At 37.6% G+C, this 22,626-nt stretch overlaps 1 protein-coding gene across 1 annotated transcript in view; it reads left to right on the forward strand.

The window, feature by feature from the left end:
• Positions 1 to 22,626, forward strand: part of Cngb3 (cyclic nucleotide gated channel subunit beta 3) — a 139,011-nt gene that overhangs the window by 3,193 nt on the left and 113,192 nt on the right. Inside the window, exon 3 of the mRNA XM_038348355.1 lies at positions 14,628 to 14,740. Within this exon, the coding sequence (XP_038204283.1) occupies positions 14,628 to 14,740 (113 nt within the window). The remainder of the gene's footprint in view (positions 1 to 14,627; positions 14,741 to 22,626) is intronic.

Consider the following 22,626-nt stretch of genomic DNA (forward strand, 5'->3'; position numbering starts at 1 on the left):
TCCCAAGGCTGCACACTCCGTTCTACATGGATAACTCCAAAATCGTATCAGGACAATTACTTTGTGAAACTCAATCCAGGATTTTCCAATTAGCACTGCATATACATATCTGTGTGTGTGTTGCAAAAATATTGTGATTAAAACAATTTCTCTACTTACTCTCTATCTTCTTCTTCAAATAAGCTCCTTCTCTTCACTGTCTTTGCTATTATCAATTCTTAAAAATCTTCCCTCCAGCTCAAAACCTCACTCATATTTTATTTCTCTAGCATAAGCTCCATAAGGTCTGTACCTCTCCTCTGCCTTAGTAATACTGCAGAAGCTGACTGACTTCCTTACGCTCTCAGGCACCATCATCCTAAGGCAGGCCTTTGTGGGTAAGTCGTACCTATACTGCACTCAGGCACTAAGTGGTATCTTCTATTTAGGAGTCTGTTTCACTCAGTTTCTCTCTTCTTCTCAAGCATGAGGACTATGGTTGTGTTGTTTTCCTGTAACTACCACTTTGACCCCACCCCTCAGCTCAAGAACTGTGAGTGCCTTGACACTGCCTTCAGGACAAACCTAAATGCCTTCACCTGGATTTCCAGCACCCAGCGCATTCTGTTCTTAGTGTCTGTTGCCAGCACATCTCTCTTGCTTCTCCTTTTATGAAATCTCCATTAGAACTAAGAAAAGGCAATGGAAGGGAATCATTAGAGCAGAATACAGTATTGCTTAATGAAGTGAGGTACATTCAGTTTCTATTACCCTAAACTTCCTATCTGTAAGAAAGAAAAAAATAAGAAATCACAGGGAGGTCTGCAAATAAAGAAAGATTTGCAGGCTAGGTGCACAACTGAGTAGTACAGGACTTGGGTAACATGCTAAATATTCTGGACTCAATCCTTAGTCATGAGGGAGAGAAGTTAATTTAAATAAAAAAGAAAAAAGTAAAGTCATACGTGAATAAATTCCGATCAATGAATACTGCTGCCTTCGGAAGCATTCCTCTGAACATGGCCCCATTCTGATTGGCTGTGGATTCTTCTTTAAAAGACTCTGAAAGAACGTATGTGGAAAAAAAGTATGAGCAAATAGATATGCAGGAGACATGAATAATTGAAAGGAAATAAGATGTTCCCAGTCAAAAGAACAACATAATAAAGATACGGGATTTCTCTGCTACATCAGTCTTAGATTTTTATGTTTTTGCATTCTTCTCTACATTTACTTTCATCACGTATTTTTTCAAAAGTAAGAAGAAAATCTCTCAAGGCTCCTGAACATACTATTTACTCACTTATTTCTCAAGGACATCGCTTGGTTTTGTTGTGCCCAAGCTGAGACCCCCAGAGAGACCACCAGAATCCAGTCAAGTCCAGAATGCAAAAGCAAGGTTTATTTCTTTTGCCAGCTAGCTGGGAGTTGTCCATTACATACGACACAGTGCAGAAGAGAGAACTCCTGCTCCTCATTTGGGGTTGACAAATTTAGGCAAAAACCACAAGCCAGGTTCACTTAGAGTCAAAAGAGTTAGTCTTGCTAAATGCAGGATATGGACCGTTTCTGCATAACCCCTTCCTCCTTTAAGCGGCTATTTCTGCTTCTGTGCATGACCCCCGCCCTCCCCCGGGTAGTCATGTCTGCTTCTGTCTAGACCACAGTACTGGGTGTTGACAGGGGGCTTGCTGCTGAGGACAGTTGGTTTGCACTTTTGCAAAGATTCCTGTTTCCAGCTAACTCTTGATGCTGCAAAGTTCCTTGAACCCAGTGCCTTTACCAGTTCCTGGTCAAGCAAAGTTTCTTAAAATTTTCCATGTCCTAACAGTTTTTACTGCTCAACTAAGCATATAAAAATGTCTTGTGTTTTTAAGCAAATAATGTATTTCCATCACCGACTTTCTTCTGGGTTTCATCTCAGCCAAGAGAACAGGAATAGTCAGCATCACTTACCTATTGGCAAATCAAGGAAACATTCCACAAGAAGTTATACCTCTAAGAATATGCAGTCAGCTCTCTTAGTCTATCTGATTTAAATGTTTATGTGATGTATTGGCAAAACAAGAAGGCTTTATTTTGGATAAAAACTCACATATAAAACTGTAACCAGGAGTAAGAGTCATATTCCAGGAGATATAGATAAAACAGACTTGATCTCACTATTGTAAAAGTGTGTGTGTGTTGTTGTTGTTGTTGTTTTTTGTTGTTGTGTTGTACAGGCTCATATATACCACTGTGTGTGTATGTGGAAGTCAGAAGGCAACATTCAGTAGTCAATTTTCTACTTCCGCCTTGGTTTCTGAGATCAAACTCGAGGCATTCTTCTTGCGCAGAAACTATTTTACATGCTGGTTCATTTCACAAGTTCACTTTTGCTTTTCTCTTAATTTTCCACATGCATTCAGTGAAACATGATCATATCAACGCCACCTCCTCAACTTCCTTATATTTCCCTAACACAAACCCCTCCTAACTTTACTTATTTTTTTCCAACATAGTATTTTTATTGATTATTTGGGAGTTTCCTATAATGCACTACAGTCATGTTAACTTCCCAATCTTCCAGGTCCAACATCATCCCCAACTTGTGACCCCTCACAAAAAAAAAGAAAATTAAAAAATAACACAATGTCCAATTTGTGTTGCCCATATACCCACTGGAGTATGGTCAAACTCCCAGTGGCCATCTTCTTAAAGAAAACTGAGACCTTCTCTAACCTCATCCCTGCCAGAATCCATCAACTGTGAAGAGCTACATTTCAGGATCCCTATCACAATATTTAAGAGTTCTCTTCAATGGCTTCCAGTCTAGACTATTTCTTTTTTTTTTTAGTAGTGGGGAACATTGAGGTGGGAGAGAGGTTGTAACAGAACTCAATTGTGAGTCTGCAGTTATCAACACCACTGGAAAAGAAACCTCGTTGCTCTTAACAGTCATCATTGGCACAGATCATGGACTACCACATGTCCTCTGGTTTCTGCATGGGCCGTAGACCTCAGCATGCTCTTTGGTAGCAGCACAGACAATTAACATCAGTATGGCCTGTACTGGGAGGGAGCACAGTCTATGGAAATCCACATGGACCATGGACATCAACGGAACCCTCAGCTGTAGTATTGCATCTTTTTATAACTCATTAGTACAGTTGGTACTGCCCATGTAGATCATTCATACTTCTCTTTAATCAATTGAACATCATTATCCAATAATCACAGATCCATGTGTGTGGTGTATATAGTCATGTGGTTGTGCACATATGTGAATGTGTGGGTGAGCATGCCTAAACATTGGAGATGCCCATGTATGTGGGAACACACACACCTGAAGGCCACAGATATCTTACTAATTGCTTTCCACCCTACATTTGAGATGAGGTCTCTCGCTAAACCTAAAGCTCCTGGATTCTTCTAGGCTAGCTGGTCAGTGAGCTCCAGGAATGTGCTTGTGTCTGCTAACCCTCCTCCTACAGCACTAGAGTTACAGATGCAGACATGACAATTTCTATGCAGATTTCAGGTCCTATGCTAGTTCAACAACACACTTTAACCACCAAGCCATATCACTAGCCCCTTCAACCCTCAAATTTTTAAAAACATGTAGGCTTTATTTTTCAGGACAAAAAAACATTTGCCATGATAATTATAATCTTGAGGTCTATTGTGAGGACTCTGGAGAGGGAAAAATACCCTACTGTCTATCTGAATTAAAGAATTGAGAGCAATAAGTAGCATGGGACTTTACAGAAGAAAAGGTCACTCAACAAACCTAAAATCTCCTTTCTTTAACAAAATTACAAAATAGCAGGTATGTGGTTTAAGATATAAAGTTTTCAATAAAGTTTTGTCTCAAAATAGATGGAGGGGAGAGAGAGATGGGGGGAGTGAACATAAAATGAGATCCCTCTATTCATAATAATACCAAACAAAAATGTGATTAGCAAGTAGGGTTATTGAGGAAAGAAAAAACACTACAAATCTACAGAAGCCAAAGGAAGCCAGGAAAATAAAGCCTACACTAGATAATTAGCAAGACAATTCAAACTATGCCTGTTTTATGATGAGTTGTTTGAGGATATAGATGGTTTTACATTAGGGATATTCATACACACACACAAATCCTTAGTAATATAAACTAAGAATCACAACTTTAGGATAACAAGATTATCCTTAACCTCGTTATACGTGTATTTATAAGGAGAAATCTTTCATAGCTGGTAATAAAAACTCTTTGGTGGAGTTTCATTGACACAGAAGCTATTTAACTAAAGAAAACTATTGCTCTTAACTATGCAAACTTAGCATAGCTTCAAATTTTTCAATTAAGACTAAGTTATATTTAACGTATTTTATTTTTAAAAATCAAAATTATTAGTGTTTAAAGATAGCATGTGGTATAGTGTTGTTTTTTTTTCATTCAAAACACACAGGTGCAGTGTTATAAAATCTGCAGGTGTTGATTTCTGATTTTAGAGTTCTTATCTTCTGCAGAGTGTGGTTAAGTTTATATTTACCACGGAAATTAAGAATGTAACACATTTGGAATCAAATAAATATAGCTTACTAATGACATCTTGAGTACAAATATCTATTTTAGGCTTCTATCTCACTTATATTAGATTAAATGCTTCTTTAAGAATACAAGAACCCATAAAATATGTACATGACTTATATATAAAATGAATTATAATCATTATTATTTATATATTATATATGCTTTCATGGAAATTTATTGTGTGGAAATAGATCAAAATCTGATATAAATGGGTATGATGTGGTAGGCTGGGTAATGGCTACTCAAAGATGATAACATTGTAATGTCCTAAATCTATTAATCTAATTTTATGTGTTGAATTTTGCTTCTTGAGTTGTTAAAATTTGAGATGGGATGATTACATTTGCTAATCTGATGTTTTCAATATGACCAAGGGTTCACTGTGAGAGGACAAAAACAATATGGGACATGAAGAGCATAATTTGGATGGATATATTCTGGAAGTGGAGAAAAGGACTACAAAGGAACAGAGGTAGCTTCTAGGTTAGGTAAAAAGGAAGGGAGCCTTTCCTGGAGTCCCCTGCCACAAACAATTTGTCCTTTCAGAAATGCCTGGCCTACAGAGCTTAAGGGTTCTTTTCAAGCCTTTGAATCTGTGGTAGTTATTACCACATCCTTAGAATTCTCATTCATACAGCTTAAACACTCCTGTCTGAATAGCAAAAGAAAGAATTCAAAAAGCAAATTCAATTGTATTACAGTCAATCATGAAAAGTAACGGAAGTGTGCTACAAAGAACATTTCAGGGTTTGATGCTCCTGAGTCTAAATCACAAGTGTGTTGACTTTTAGATCTTTTTTTTTCTTTTATTTTTTTATTAAAGATTTCCATCTCCTCCCCTTTCCCTCCCCTCCCTTCCACCCATACCCCCACTCCACCCCTCTCCAAGACAAAGAGCCATCAGGGTTCCCTTCACTATGTTAAGTCCAAGGTCCTCCCAGCTCCCCCTAAGTCCAGGAAGGTGAGCAACCAAACTGACAAGGCTCACAGTGAGCCCGTCCATGCTGTAGAGTTCATGCTCATCGAGTTGTCCTTGGTTTCTCAGTCCTCCTCCACCATCAGCCACATTCAGAGAGTCCGGTTTGGTACCCTGTTCCATCAGTCCCATTCCAACTGGACTTGGTGGTCTCCCGTGGGAACATGGGGGTGGGGTGAGATGGGGGAGGGGGGAATGGGGAGAGAAAAGTGTGAAGTGGAGGATGGGAAGAGCTTGGGGGAATAGGATGGTTGGGATATAGGAAAAGTGGATATGGGAACAAGGAATTATATATCTTAATTAAGGGAGCCATTCTAGGGTTGGCAGAGACTTGACTCTAGAGGGGTTCCCAGGTGTCCAGAAAGACGCCCCCAGCTAGGTCCTTGGGCAGCTGAGGAGAGGGTACCAGAAATGTACAGATCCTATTGCCATACTCATGAATGTCTTGCATATCACCATAGAACCTTCACCTGGCATTGGATGGAGAAAATGACAGAGCCCCACATAGGAGCACCGGACTGAGATCCCAAGGTCCCAATGAGGAGCAAAAGGAGGGAGATCATGAGCAAGGAAGTCAGGACTGTGAGGAATGCGTTTACCCATTGAGACGGTGGGACAGATCTGACTTTTAGATCTTAAGTAGAGATTGTTAACATCTCTGAGTTGGCTTGATGACATGTAATATGAAGGGAATACCACTATCAGCCGGTTGCAAATAAGAATTAAACTAGGTGCTATATGTACACCATTTTTCATTGTGGTTGATAAATTGTAATACTGATAGAAGACAGATGAGAGAAACTAGTAAGATCATAAAAGTTCAGTGTGCAGAGAGGTCACTGACTCTTGTCAATTGCTCCATTGTGCACATGAGCGTCAAGTGCAGCCGGATGTTCCACCTTCTCTACAGAGATAAATTTTAAAATGAAATTTCTTAATTTTTCAATGCCAATTTATTATTATCTATTAAAATATAATGCATACTTCTCCCCTTCCCTTTCTTCCATACAACCCCCATATCCTCCCTACTCACAAAGTGATAGCCTCTTCTTTGATTATTATTGATGCATATACATATGTAACTATATATGTAATATATGCACAAATATATAAATATAACCTGCTGAGTTCATTTCAATTGTTTGTATATATTTGGTTTCGGGACTGATCACTTTGTACTGAATAACCAGTCAGGGGGCTTATTACTGGAAGATGCTAATTCTTCTTTCAGTGTTCATTGCTGCCTGTAGATGTTTTGGCTTTTGTAAATTTTTTGGATCCTATGAGATTTTTCCCTGTTCCGAGATAATGTATCTGTTGACGTTGTCATTGTTCAGGTCTTGTTTATGCAGCCATTACTAAGAGAAGCGCTCTCACAGCACTAGTACAGATCCTACAGTCTTTTCTGTCCTCCTCCTGCGATATTCCCTTGAGCCATAGATATGGGAGCTGTGCTGCAGAGTATCCTCTGATACTGGACTCCCCAAGATACAGTGATTTTGCATTTTTCCCAGTTGTGTTTTCTGTAGTAGTCTACATTTGCTGTAGATAGATGGTTCCTTGATGAGGGGTGAAAACTTATCTGTGGGTATAAGATTTAGAATGTAGCTGAGAATTGTGCTGATTTCGCAAAGTGGTTGTACTACATTCTCTTCCAAGTTTCATGGCCTCACTAGAAACCTAGAGGCAGGCATGATTTCACTCCTGTGGAGTGGACCTTCAGTCCTCTTAGCTGTTGGTTCTCACGCAAAGGTGAGTGTCACTATTGAACTTTTATGGATACATTATCATGCTGGTCAATTGATGATTTGTAGGTGCTGCAGCTGGGGAAGACTGTTAATTGCTTCCCTCCCTTGGCTGCTCGCAAAGTGCTTTCTATGGATGCACTATGGAAGCTGTAGAGTAGAAAATATCCGGCTCAAATCACTCAAGTCTTGTGTGAGAGAGGCATCCGAGGGTGGTAGTGATAGTCTATATTGCTTTGGAAGTCTTTTGTACTACCCTGCCCATCTACTCAAAAGGAGGTTCTCACACCTGGTATTGGGAGGGTCTTTTTTTTTTTTGGTCTATAGTTTTTGTGTGAAGCATTGTCAACCCAAATGGCATAATTTCTTCTGTAAAATATAAATTTTATATTTTTGTAAAATATAAAATAATATGATTCCTTGGAATATTAAACAAACCACCTTGGTATTATTTATCCCTCTTCCCCCTCTATACCAAACATATTTTGTCCTCCTATTCTTTTGTTTTGCCCCTTCATATCACCTGTATCTTCTATCCCCAATGTAATCCAGGCACCACTACCACGGTGGTCCCTTTATGCTTTCCTTGTTTCCATGGTTACTACATGTTGTATATTCACATTTGTAGGACATTTAGCTTATTTCTCTTTCCTAGATATTGTGAAGAAGGCTACAGTTAACACTACGGAGCCAGAATCTGTGGGATGTTGAATCCTTTGGGAATACACCCAGGGGTAATATAACTGAGTCAGATGATGGATTTGTTTTGTTTTGTTTTGTTTTGTTTTTGAGAAATCTCCACACTGATTTTACAGAAGAAATTATGCCATTTGGGTTGACAATGCTCCACACAAAAACTATAGACCACCAGAGTTTGTTATCAATTGTTTTGTTGATCTTAACCATCCCAACTGGTGAGATGAAATCTCAGAGTTGTTTTAATTGGAATTTTCCTAATTGCTAAGGATGATAAACACTTTTTGACATATTTCTTACCCATTTCTATTTTGTCTATTGAGAATTCTCTGCTTTAGATCCTTAACCCAATTTCTAATTGATTTGTTTGTTTCCTTGACTTATAAAAAAGTTCTTTGTATATCTTGAATATTAATCATCTGTCAGTTATATGCATAGCAAGGATCACATTTTGTGAGTCTCTTCTTCACTGGACTGATTTTTTCCCTTAATGATACATAGGTTTTTAAGTTTTATGAGACCCCATTTGTCAATCATCGGTCTTACTTCCTGGGCAAATCAAATTCTATTCAGAAAGTTTTCCTAAATCTAAATATTGTAAGCACTGCCTTTTTTTTCCTAGCAGTTTTAGTAATTCAGATTTCAAGTTGAGGTCTCTGATCCAAATACAGTTAATTTTTGTATTTTTCGCTTGCAGCTTTCAATATTTTTCTTTGTTTTGAATATTTAGTGTTTTAGATGCTTTAAAACTTGGTGAGTTTCTTTTCTGGTCTTGTCTACTTAGTATTCTCTAGGAGTATGACTACATTTTTATTTATTTAATGGAATTTTTCTTCAGTTGTCTGTGTCATTGTCCTGGATCCTTTCCCTCATCTATAAATTTAATCTGAAGATTTGTTCTTCTGATGGTCTCCCACTTTTCCTGCATATGCCTTTCTTGTGCTTTTTTAAGTTTTCACATTCATTGCTTATTTGGTCTCAATCTCCTGTCTATTCTTTGAAAATCTGATATTCTGTCTTGTGCTTGGTTCATTCTATTTGCAAGTTTCCCCCTGAGTTTCCTAATACAGATAGTCAGCTTTTTTATAATTCCATCTTCCTTCCAATTTGTCTTCAATGTTTCTCTCCCATTATTGATTTCAGTATTCAAATCCTAAATTAACTTAGTCATTTTATTCAGCCACATATTTTTACTGTCTTGAAAATAAGTCAGGCATTTATTGTCAGCCTCTTGAAGTTCAATGAAGGGTTTATTCATGTTTCCTTTAAATTACTTAAATAAAAATTATTGTTGTTCTCTTAAATTCTGTACTCTTTTGAGTTTACCTAGGTACTTCTTGTTAGAGAACACCTCTATAGAACTAGTGGGTTTGGTGGAAAATATTCTGTTTTAGCCATCCATGTTGCTTTCCTTTTCATGATTTGCCCTAGGCTATCTTTCTTTGGTTGTGTGTCTGGCATGGAAATCTGTCATACCTTAGATTAAACCAGTGTAGACTGGAAGTAGGGCAGATAAATCTGGTGGGTTAGCTGTTAAATTTGACCAGACAAAGATGGCTCCCAAACCACAGGTGCAGAACAAGGCCTGTGGGTGTAGAGCTGGCAGTGGATAGAGAGGAAGACAGAAGAAAGGAGCTTCTCACCAGTCACAAATGGCTCATGAGTGAGCAGAGGGATCTCAAGTTAGGCTTGTGGATGTAGAGATGGCCGTGGCAGGAAAGAAGACTACAGGACACGTGATAGGAAAGGAAGTTAGGTTTGTGGATGTAGAGGTGGCCATGGGAGGAGAGGAGGCCACAGGACACGTGATAGGAGAGGAAGTTAGGCTTGTGGATGTAGAGGTGGCCATGGGAAGAGGGGGGGTCATAGGAAGTGGGATAGGAGAGGGAATTGCAACTTCCTTTAAAAAAATGGTTCAAAAACAAAGAGGGTTCACAGCCAGGTCTTGATAAGGTTTGTATGTGTGCAGCTGGCAGTTGGCAGTGGGAGGAAGATGTTGGGTTTTTTTTACTCTTTTTAATTTTACTTTTTATTGAAAATAGTTATTTTCATACAATATATTCTGACTATGGTTCCCCCCTCTCTTCTATTCCCAAATCCTCCTCTCTACCCTTCAAACCCCATGCCAATAGGCAAATAATAAAAAAACAAACAAGACTAAAACAAAATAAACACATACAAAAAGAAATATTAAAAACAAAGAACAAGCAACACGTGCATACACACACACACACACACACACACACACACACACAAACTGACTGTGAAATATAACAAAAGGCCAATGAGGGAGAAAATCCTAAATAAAGCCAATGTTAATTTTTTAATGCTCAAATGTTTATTTTCTTTCTTTCTTTTCTTTTTTAGTCACTGAAAGAAAACTCTGAGGTCTTGTCCCAGTTTGTACAAACGAGTGAGCTCCAAACAAGCACATGGCAGGTGCCCAGTGTTGTTCATGCCAGGGAAAACTGAGTCTGGCAGTGTTTCAGGGAGCCTCTTCTTCTTTCCTTCCTCCTAATAATACTTAAGCTAATAATGCTTCCCCCGACTGGTCCTTTGTTTTGTTTTTCTGTGAAACACATTTTATTTTAATTTTGTTTTGCTTTTCCCCTTAATTAAGAATAGTTGTTGCTGCTGTTTTCTTATATTACATAACCTAATTATGTTTTGCTCCTTAAATGCTTTCCAGTTTTTCACCAACCACCCCCCCCATCCAGATCCACTCCCTTTCTGTCTCTCAGGAAACAAACAGGCTTCTAAAAGTAATAATAAGATAAAATAAAACGGAGAGGAGTAGAGGGAAGCAAAGCCTGAATCTGGATGTTATGTGAGAAATTAGTCTATTTTCAATAAAAGGGAAAAATGCTTAAAAAAAGAAAGAAATCTTCAGTCTTGGCAGTAATAATCAACACGTATGATTTAATTTCCCCTGTGGGTAATATGAAAATGAACAGACTGTACTAAAATTCACTACTGTGAAAAGCTTCTGTGTGGAAGACCAACCAGTTTTCCTGGAACCCAGGAATGACATTTTGGTTAATTTGGTTAATTTAGTATGTCCACCTCTATTATCAATTATATTTATCAATGAAACCATAATATGTGAGTGTGTTTTAATTATGAGTTTTTTATTCAAAATATTCCAGCATTTAACTACTTTATCCAAGCAAAATCCAGTCTTAGATAGTAAACAATTCCATTAACAGAACTTAAGTATACTTTCAAAATGTTATCAGCTTCTATGATAAATTCATTGAAAAACAATTAACTTGGCATGTGAGATTTCTGAAAACATTTAGCAAAAAGTAAATATAAGTAATTCTTCTGGTTTTCAATGACACGGAGAAACCCAGTGTTGGGAGGTCCTCATAAGAAACATATGAATAACTGGAACTGAGGAGAGCAGAGAGGCAGCACTAGGAGCTAAGTGCATCTTTGCCCTTCACTCACGTGAACCTAGCCTCATTTCTAGTGGGTAGTTTCCTCCTACTATTCATTCTGTGCATCTTTAATTTCCATGTACTTATCTTCAAGTCCAAATTATAGTATGAGTCTGCTCAGTTTGGGACACAGATCCCTTCACACTGTCACAGGTGTCGCCAGCTGGCTGGGGTTAGGCCACACGCTATGTCAAGCATCCAGCCGTGTGCATCACCAGTGAGCACTTTTGCATCAGATGCAAAAAGAGCTGCTTCACCGAAGAGAGACACTCAAACAAGGAGAAATTATGCTTAGAAAGCACACCATTAGAAATATCCAATAAAAGCTCCCTCACGCTAAGTTATACAATGACTGCCTCTACTAATCTCATAATTTAAGACAGTCTAATCAACAAAGAGATGGTGGGTTTTGTCTTTTAGTATTTTTATACTTCACATGATTTAAATATACTTGCAATTCAATTAAATTGCTTTTTGTATTTTTTCTGCTAAGAAATGCAGCTGACTCATAAGAAATTACATTATGTTTACATGACTATGGGATAGTATTAAGTAAATGGAAGCCCATGTAAAATCCACATATAAAACTGCTGAGCAGACCTGAAAATGTTAACATAAACTTTTTTTAAAAGGCAATTATCCAGTCTTACTGGTGGAACATTTTGTGTTTATATTGAATTTTTCTCAAATGGAGTCTTTATCTAATCCTCACAGAAATCCCCAAGACAAAAATATTTCTCATTTTATGGATGAAGAAACAGCTAGAGAAAAAAAATTACTTACCCAGCATCAGTCAGAGAATTTGTGATGTAAGGATTAGAGCGCTTTATTCAATACCTGGTACTAGTAACTGTTCCTTCATATCTGGCCATAAAATGTGTATCAAGATGAATTAATTTCAAGAAAAAGACCCTTAAAACCAAGTGTAGCATTGAGACAGGAACCTACAATCTTTACATTGCAGCATCACATTAAATAGAGTCACATTCTTTATGCTTGATTTGTTTATTTTTATACTTGAGAAAACATATTCCATGGTTTAAAAAAAACTTAAAAATCCTTCAAGGCTTTATATCACTTTAAGATTAATCAGGATGTAAGTACTCTGCCCCACATTACTTTCTATAGCCTGGTGTCTAACTTCCTCCTGAATGCCTCCAGCTGAGGAGGAACATTTACTCCCAAAGCAATATGCTATGCTCTCAGAATAGATACTACAATGCTGTGTAAATCCATAGAACGATCCATATTTTAACTCAAGAACTGGATCTGTATTTTTCTATTTGTAAAAAACTAAATGAATTTGCAATGACTCTTAGATCATTCATATGTAAGAAGGATTCACAGTCCATATTCGGGGGGGGGGAGGCACATGTGTGTAGTGCACTCGTGTGTGTGTGTGTGTGTGTGTGTGTGTGTGTGTGAATTTGTGGTCACTGGTCCAGCCCCACAGTACTCTGGGTCTGTGAGTACAGACACAAACTTCATGCCTGACTTTCAACTAAATGCCGGAGATCTCAGCTCAGGTCTTTACACTTGGGCCCCAGGCACTTCACCCACTAAGTTACCTCAGATTTTAACTACGTTTCTTTAAACATTCCTTAAAATGGCTGATTTCCAGAATTCTTACTGAAAACCCTTTGGGTTTTGAAGATTACCTCCTCTAGATTTTGTATTTTGCTTGTACATTTATGAATATCAGACCTGGCTCTTTTCTTGAGAACAATATTTTAGAATAAAGTACATTGCTGTCATGCTTGTCATCTTCTTTCCTCTCATTTGAAAAGTTGTAGCTATATAACATAATTTTAAGCATAGCCAAAGTGAGAAATTATTCTAAGAATGTGATACGGTTGAGCATCTACAACGAATTTAATACATAGTGAGTAAAACAGTCATGGTGCTAAAAGCTTTGTTTGGTGACAAGAGATGAGCATCTAGGACTCCATCTCCCCTATTATTTGTATAGTTCATTTGGATCACTTTCCTAATTTTAGTAAGATTCCACTGCACTAGGTTTCCATACACCACTCAAATGCCCCTCAATTATAACTGTCCCCCACATTACTTCCCTGTTGTAGGATAATCTTTTAGTATACTATGGAAATGTATCTTTGCCGAGGCACCTTCTGATTGGTTTAATAAAGAGCTGAATGGACAATACCTAGGCAGAAGAGAATAGGTGGGACTTCTTTGGAGAAAGAAAGACTCCTGGATGAACGTAGGCACACAGGAGATGCCAGAAAGACATGAAAGGAAGCATATATACATTATGGAGGAAAGGCAATGAACCATGTGGTAGAATGTAGAATAATAAAAACAGGTTAATTTAAGTTATAAGAGCTAATTGGTAACAAATCTAAGCTGAAGACCAAGATTTCATAATTAATAATAGGTCTCCAAATCATTGTTTGGAAGCTGGCAGGTCAAAAAACGTCTGCCAGCAAGTTCCTCAACCCTATCTTCCTTCCCCCTTACCACCTGATCCACTGTAGTACAATAATATTGATGATTGGGTCTTGTTTACAATTTCCCAAATATAGCACATCTGCTTAAAATAAATTAGACACTGTGGATAATGAATAACTACTCAAATGTCTTTTTATTATTTTTACATTTTATAATTTCTTTTAATATTCAACTGTTTACTTTCTTTAAATCTTTAAAATCCCTGTAATTCAAGTATTTACCAATGAATTGAACGTTCTCTGATAAAATAGTTTTGAAAAACTATTTCTGAATATAAATTATATCTATTATATACTAGTTGATGTTATTTCTATAGAAAGAATTCCAAAATTACAGATAATCAAATCAAATTTAGAAATTTAATTTTATAAAAATTAGAGTGTGAATTCTGAACTAATGCCAAGGACATAAAATGTCCCTTTTCACTTTAATGAATTTATCATGTGTTAATTTTAGTCATGAATCATGAGTGCTTTAACAGAACCAACAGTGCCTTTTGGGTTTTGAGAGCTCATTTTCTACTATTACTATTACAAGGCATATATCATTTAAAACTTTTGTCATGTAATAAACAAATTTTCATTGTACTTCTCATTGGCCTGACAGTATCTTCAGGCTAGCCCTCCTGTGTGAAGAGTCCTCCTGAATTTTTTTTCTGGAAGAGAACCCACATCACTGTAGATTCTGTTGCCATATAAAACTATATCAAGAGTGGTGTGTGTTCTTCTATTTAATTTAATTTCTTTGGCATAGGCAACATCACTGAGGAACATTCCCTCACAGATTTTACCACAAATCCTGACTCTGAGTGTGCAGCAGAACCGACTGGAGCAATGTCTGAGATGGAACAAACCAGGACTAGGAAAGAAAGGCCGGAAAGGTAAGAACTTCATAAAGCACATAGCCAGGAAAAGGCTGGGTTTCTATTCCCTGTTTCAGTTAAGCTAAAGGTTAAGCTAACTACACCAAAATCTTTGCCAGGAAACTGGATAAGAAATGAACAATTAACTCCATCCAGCAGTCCACCTTGCCTTGCTGACCATCCATGACTCCTAACCAAAGTTTAGGAATCATTTGGCTGTATCCCAAACTCCACCCACACAAACACTGCAGCCACATGTGTGGGTCATTTTACTACCATCATGGAAACAGCCGGCATATTTATTAGACATGTAGGTTTTAAAAATATTTCCCAAGCGCATGAAGAAATCACTATTTTGATTCTGTAAACATTTTAATATTCCAGAAGACTGATTATGATTTTCTTTGCTAGAGAAAGAACATGACAACCAAAGACAATTATGAAACGGGTGATCTGTCTGACAATGAAGGAATAGTTTTATAAATACTGTATATAAAATGACTTGAAATATCACAAAGAGATGTCAATTTACATGTGAATCTATGAGTTCACACACACGAGGGGAGAACTTAAAAAAAAAAAAAAACAAGCTAGGGGAGCTGTCATTTTGCTACCTGGCATGGTGTTATGTATGTGCCTGCTGAGTCAATTTGAATTGCTTAGCTACAGTTAAGGTAATTGTAATAGGTGTATGGAGCATTAAAAACATAAACTTCTTTTGTAACAGGCAAGAAGAATTGTCATTTAAAAGGCAGTAAAAATAATCTATCCTCCCAACCAATCTCATCCTACTCCACATTACTTTCCTTCTGTGTTTGTTAAACCATCTACTTGGAAATCTTTATGGTTATCTAGGAGCCAGGGTTCTGCTGACTAAACAGTGTATGTTAGAGAACACATTGTCAATGAGCACAAACTTGACTATACGTGAAGATAAACACAAGTTTTCTCTCATACACAAAACAACATTTGACAATAAGTAAAATCTAAATAACATTTATGCAGGGAAAAGATGCTAAATTCTGAGTTAAGAGATAGATTTTACAACAGAATATACAAGTATTTATATTAGTTATATAATTGTTGACGTTTACAGGAGACTTTTCATTGCTATTAGTGGGTCTCTATTATCTTCACCCTGCAGAAAAGCAACCAGGGCACAGAAAGGTTAATTAGTTTTCTATAGTAACAGGGTCAGCTCAGATAAAATTACATTGCAGAAGCCTGAATTCCTGAGTGGTACTTTTTCTTCCTTCCCAACAACACAATCTTCTTTAATCAGCAGCTTAACCTCTGAACTAACTTTCCTTTTTAGCATTTATTTTGACATATTTAAGCTTCTGCAATAAGCTGTGGTAACAGCTTCTCAGATGGCCAAAGTGGAATCCACTGTTTCCTCTGCTTGTACAACTGTCTCCTGCTCTGTTAACCCTAACACACCCCTCCCGTATCATCACATCCTTTCCCTGACCTTCCTAATTAGGTTATACTCACCTCTGTAAGAGTTCATCCATGGTGTACATCTCTGCAGTTATTCATGTGATTATCTGAAGTCATCAGGCTCCTCCTCCTTTCCAGGGTATGTGTCATGAAGCCAGGAATGATATCTCCAATACCCAGCTCAATGGCTGCAACAAAGTAAACTATCAATAAATATTGATCAAATTAATCAGTAAATAAACCCAAGAATACTAGACTTGTTTTTTCGGAACTCCTAAATTTTCAAAAGTATAGCTCATCAATAGGAGAGGGCTAAGTATAAACAACACCCAAGATTCCCTACTCATTTTCAGCATCCTTGGGAAAAGTGAGCATGGTCAGCACCTGACAAAGCTCTGGAGGAAGCAATGCTGGCTTCAACAGGCTCAGTGTGGGATCTTAGTCACCCTAGCTATTCTGGGCTGAGAAAACTGTTCAACTCTAGTTAATTTTTTCTGTCTTCCTGACAGCTTTCTCTGCAGTATAGGTAGCAAAGCAGCTTGGGAATTATTGACAAGCTGTGTACTAAACCCAAAATGCGCCTCCTTTCTTGGGGGTGAGGAGACTGTTCATATGTTTTCTCAACATTAGCAGGATGGTGGTGGTGCACGCCTTTAATCCCAGCACTCTGGAGGCAGAGGCAGGCAGATCTCTGTGAATTCGAAGTCAGACTGATCTACAAAAGCTAGTTCCAGGACAGATAGGGCTGGTACACAGAGAAACATTGTCTCAAAACAAGCAAACAAAAGAAAAAACAAAGAACAACAAATGCACTAAAAGGGCACCATGGAATCTGGTGAGATATTTGATTAAAGCTAAAGGAAATGGTGTGATGCCATGTGGGAGTTAGAGAACTTCACATGCCCTCATGTGAACAGTGCTACCTACCTAAAATCCTAACCATCAAAAAGAACTCATGAAGGTAAATATTGTGCAATATTCCCATTGAATCAAAATTATTTTGTTACTTATTAATTAAAAGCAGTATCTTCAACTTTGAGCAACATCAAGTTTAAAAAATTCTCTCTATTTGAAAAACATTAAGGGTTTAGCTGATCACAGATGTGTGAATGACTTGTCTTTGTCTCAACTTTTAAGTTGGGAAAAGTATACTATTAATAAAATCTAAATGTAAGATTCTTATTTGAAGTACATTTACTTTATTGTCTGACCTAAGCTTTAGTCAAAAAAAGAGATTATTGGATCTGTAATAGTTAACAGATATTTGGGGATACTGTATGATGCATATTTGCAATTTCCCAGTAAAAATTGCAATGTGATATTATTAATTGTGTATTGATTTCTGTCATGGTCAGAAGATGGGCACAGAATACCCTGGTAAACATAGGCATAGACACTTCTGCCTACATCAGTCACAGTTCTCCAGAAGAAAAGCAATAACATGTACAGATAGATGGAAACAATTAGCTCATGAAATAAGAGAGGCTGAAAAGCCCTTGTCTTTTTAAAATTATTCATTTAGTTTTTTTAAAAAAAACCTCTGTATGCTGTGATTACCATTAATGAATAAAAAAACTGTCTTGGGCTTGTGCAGGGAATAGAGATAGGTGGGAAAAAGTAAACTGAATTCTGGGAGAAAGAAGAAGGAGTCAGAGAGAAGCCATGTAGCCCCACTGGAGCTGGATGGAACTTTAGCCGGTAAGCCACAGCCATGTGGTCATTAATAGAAATGGGTTAAATTAAGATGTAAGAGTTATCCAATAAGAAGCTAGAGCTAATGGGCCAAGCAGTGTTTTAAATAATATAGTTTCTGTGTGATTATTTTGGTTCTGGGTGGCTGGGATGAACAAGCAGACTAACACAACATCTTTTCTCACTTTACATACCAATACCAGTTCTTACTCCTTCCCCTCCTCCTGTTCCCTTCATTTTCCCCTCCAACTTCCCGCCCCTCCCCCCCATCCACTCCTCAGAGAGGGTAAAGATTCCCATAGGGAGTCAACAGTCTAGCACATTGCTTTGAGTCTGGACAAAGGCCCTCCCCACTATATCTAGGCTGGGTTCCAAAAAGCCAGTACAAGCAGTAGGGATAAATCCTAGTCTCACTGCTAGTGGCCTCACAGTCTTCCCCAGCCATACAACTGTCTCCCACATTCAAAGGTCCTAGTTTGGTCCTATGCTGGTTCCTTTCCTGTCAGGCTGGAGTTGGTGAGCTCCCATTAGCCCCTAGCTCAGGTGAGCTGTTTCAGTGGGTGTCCCTATCATGGTCTTGACCACTTTGCTTGTATTCTCACTTCTCTCTCTTTTCAACTGGACTTTGGGAGCTCAGCCCAGTGCTCCACCGTGGATGAATCTCTCTCTGTGTCTGCTTCCATCAGTTGCCGGATGAAGGTTCTATGGTGACATTTAAGATACTCATCAATCTGACTACAGGGCAAGGTCAGATGGAGCACCCTCTCCAATATTGTTTAGGGTCTTAGCTGGGGTCATTTTTGTAGATTCCTGGGAATTTCTCTAGTGCCAAGTTTTTTGCTAGGCCCACAACGGCTCCCTCAATCAAGATATCTCTTTCCTTGCTCTCCATCTCTGGCCTTCCCCCATCTCAAGTATCAAGTTCTTCTCCCCTTCCCCTTCATCTCTTCTCCTCCCCTTCCTCCCTCCCTTATCCCTCCACCCTCATGCTCCCAATTTTCTCGAGAGATTTTGTCTATTTCCTCTTCCCAGGGAGGTCTATATATGTTTCCCTTAGGGTTACAAGGGATAAAATCAAAACTACTGTGAAGATTGCCTACAGAAACAACAATAAGATAAATGATTTATACAAAGTCACATATAGGTAGGAGAAGGAGCCTAGGTTGAAATCCAGGTTTATTTGGCTCTAATTTGGTTCAGCTTGTTACTTAGCTTCTCTGGGGTCATGGACTATAGGCTCATCATTATCCTTTGCTTTACAGCTAGTATGCACTTATGAGTGAGTACATACCATTCTCATCTTTCTAGGTCTGGGTTATCTCACTCAGGATCATATTTCTATTTGCATGCAAATTTCAAGATGTCTTTTTTTTCCTCTGAGTAGTACTCCATTGTGTAAATGTACCACATTTTCTTTATCTATTCTTCGTTTGAGGGACATCTAGGCTGTTTCCAGGTTCTGGCTATTACAAATAATGCTGCTATGAACATAGCTGAACAAATGTCCTGGTAGTGTGATTGAGCATCCTTTGCATATATGCCCAGGAGTGGTATTGCTGGGCCTTGAGTGGGTTGATTTCCAAGTTTCTGAGAAACCTCTATACTGGTTTCCACAGTGGTTATACAAGTTTGCATTCCTACCAGCAATGAAGAGATGTTTCCCTTGCTACACAACCTCTCCAGCATAAGCTGTCATTGGTGTTTTTTATCTTAACCATTCAGACTGGTGTAAGATGGTATCTCAGAGTTGTTTTGATTTGCAGTTTCCTGATGGCTCAGGATGTTAAATATTTCCTTAAGTGTCTTTCAACCATTTAAAGTTCTTCCATTGAAAATTCTGTTTAGATCTGTATCCCATTTTTATTTAAATTATTTGGTATTTTGATGTCTAATTTCTTTAGTTCTTATATATTTTAGAGATAAGTCCTCTGCCTGATGTGGGGTTGGTGAAGATCTTTTCCCATTCAGTAGGCTGCCTTTTTGTCATATTGACCATATTCTTTGCTTTACAGAAGCATCTCAGTTTCAGGAGGTAGCATTTATTAATTGTTCTTCTCAGTGTCTGTGCTACTGGTGTTATATTTAGGAAGTGGTCTCCTATGCCCATGCATTGAAGGCTACTTCTCACTTTCTGTTCTGTCGGGTTCTGTATGGTCAGATTTATATTGAGGTTTTTGATCCATTTGGACTTGAGTTTTGTGTATGGTTAAAGATATGGATCTATTTGTGTCCTACTACATGTTGACATTCAGTTATGCCAGCACCATTTGTTAAAGATGCTTTCTTTTTTCCATTGTATAATTTTAGCTTTGTTATCAAAAATCAGGAATTCATAAGTGTTTGTATCAATATCTGCGTTTTTGATTCAATTCCATTGATTAACTTGTTGTTATAGTCAGCAACCAGATACCCAGGAAAGCAACCATGAAGCTCTAAGTCAAGGGAGAGCCAGGAAAGTTCTGGTCTAAACGCAGCAAGCACAAGACTCAAAGAAGTCAGTTTTCAATTTGTTATGTGAAGACAGAAAAAGAGAAATAATGAAGCTCAATAAGTTAGGCTCTGGAGACCTTCTGCTGGCTCTGTGACCCACTGGCATTGAGAAAGGCAATCTGCTTTGCTTGCTTTTATAATACACTTGTACTTTCCATCTAAAACACACAGATAATGTGTTGTATCAAGGTACCATGGCCCTATCAAGTTGATATATGATGTGAATTATCTCACCGTTTCCATTCCATTATACACATACAGAAATTGAAGCTATGCAGATGCTGATTTTATAGTTATAACATAAGGATCTCCTCACCACTTCACATTTTTCTTGTCTTGCTAAATTCATGCTTACTCAAAACCCTTGAATATAAATTCGCCTCCATTTGAGCACAGAGACTAATGATCTTCATTCTGTCATAGAGTGACCTGCAAAGTTAACTACTCAAAATATTAAGCATTCAGTTAACAAAATAATCCTTTATGCCTTGACCTCAAATATTGTCTTATACAAATAAAAAAATGAGTATGAATTTACGCGCAGTATGACTACTTTGTTATTTATTTAAACACAAAATGAAATGAAAATGTTTATTATATAGATTGGAATTTCATAAAACAAAACATGTCTGTAATATTTTTAACTTGTCATACACATGACTCTAATGGCAGCCTAAAACTATTTCCCCATAAAAAGTAATAACACTTATCTTAAATATGTGTCAGCCAAGGGAGAGATATTTTAAAGATATTTCAGTACTGCATGTCCACATTTCTGAGTGGAATCCATTTATATTGAAGTAACTTTCAGATCTCTCTCATTTTTTTATTCTTTCACAACATTTTCTGAATTGTTCATCTGAGAAAAGAAATTCTCTGTAAATCTCCCTTCAAAAAAAAAAATCAACCAATTTGTTATCCTGTCAGAAAATCATTTAGCTTCTGAAAGACGCAGGGTTCTCCCTAGGAAGACCCATTTATGCCATTTGTCCATTACTAAGAAAATAAAGGTCTGTTTCTAGCACTCTACCTCAGCACATCCTTATTTTTTAATATAAAAAAAAGATACTGTTTGATGGACACTAATGAATACCAAGCAAAAGATGTGTTTTGCCTGGAAATGTCAAATAGCTACATCTGAAAGAGGAGACAGAGCTGAGTGGCTGATAGGTTAAGTGGTTAAATGACAAACAAGTGAGTAAAAGACTCAGCGCCTGGGACAGTGTGGGGGAGCTGTGAGACTGACTTCTGCAGTAGAGGATGCGGTTTCCACTGCTGCCCGGGTTGCTGAGACAGAAGGTTATTTCTATGAATAGCCTGCTCTGTTCATAACAGCAATCAGTCTCTATTTGGGTGGCTTTAAACTAGGCAATCATTTCACAGCAGGAACAATGAGAGAGAGCAGAATTCAGAATCTCATCAGCACTCATAAACACGGATGTTTATTGTTCTGTAACTAGCAAAAGCAAGAATCGCTGCAGGAAAAGATGCTTTAAAACCCATATGTGACTTCACAACTGAAATAGGAAAGGAATGTCAGCTATCAAGTTTACAAAAATAAAATGAAACTCATACACTGCAATGATTTGAAGCATTTGATTTTTCAAAAAATAAATAAATAAACAAACAAGGAAAACAGCCATGCCTTTGCTAGTTTTGTATAACGTATTGTGAAAATGATGTTATCACTTGTAATACTAAATTAAAACTTACCTCCATGGTAAATACTGCTTTTGTAATTCATCATTGAAAACACTTAGAACTGGGTGTGGTAGCACATGCCTGTGATCCCAGCACTGTGGAAGCAGAGGCAGAAGGATCAGGAGTTGAAGAATAAATATCCTTTGTTACGTAGCAAGTTGAAGGCCAGTTTAGATTACATAAGATTCTGTCTCAGAAAAGAAATAAAAACTAAAATACTAAAATTACATTGAACAGCAGACTGTTAATCCATTCACAATAATGACTACTGATTTCTTTCACTAGCCATATGACAGACTAAATACCTGTAAAGAAAATTCTTTAGAGAGAATATAATTTAAAATACTAGTTAAAAAATAAAATCATACTTTAAGTGCATAGCATAACTGGTAGAAAATAAATGAGATTTATGAAAATTTTAAGAATTGGTGTTTGTTCTTGAGATTTTGTCCACATTCTTATAACCTGGATCTGAATTAAGATGCATTGTGAGGGAGACATAGCACCAGGGTCTAAACTGAACAAAAGGGTAAACTGGGAACTCCTCCACAAACTAGGGTCCCAAATAGTAAGCCATTGGC

This window comes from Arvicola amphibius, chromosome 11 (assembly GCF_903992535.2).
Source record: "Arvicola amphibius chromosome 11, mArvAmp1.2, whole genome shotgun sequence".
NCBI lineage: Eukaryota > Metazoa > Chordata > Mammalia > Rodentia > Cricetidae > Arvicola > Arvicola amphibius.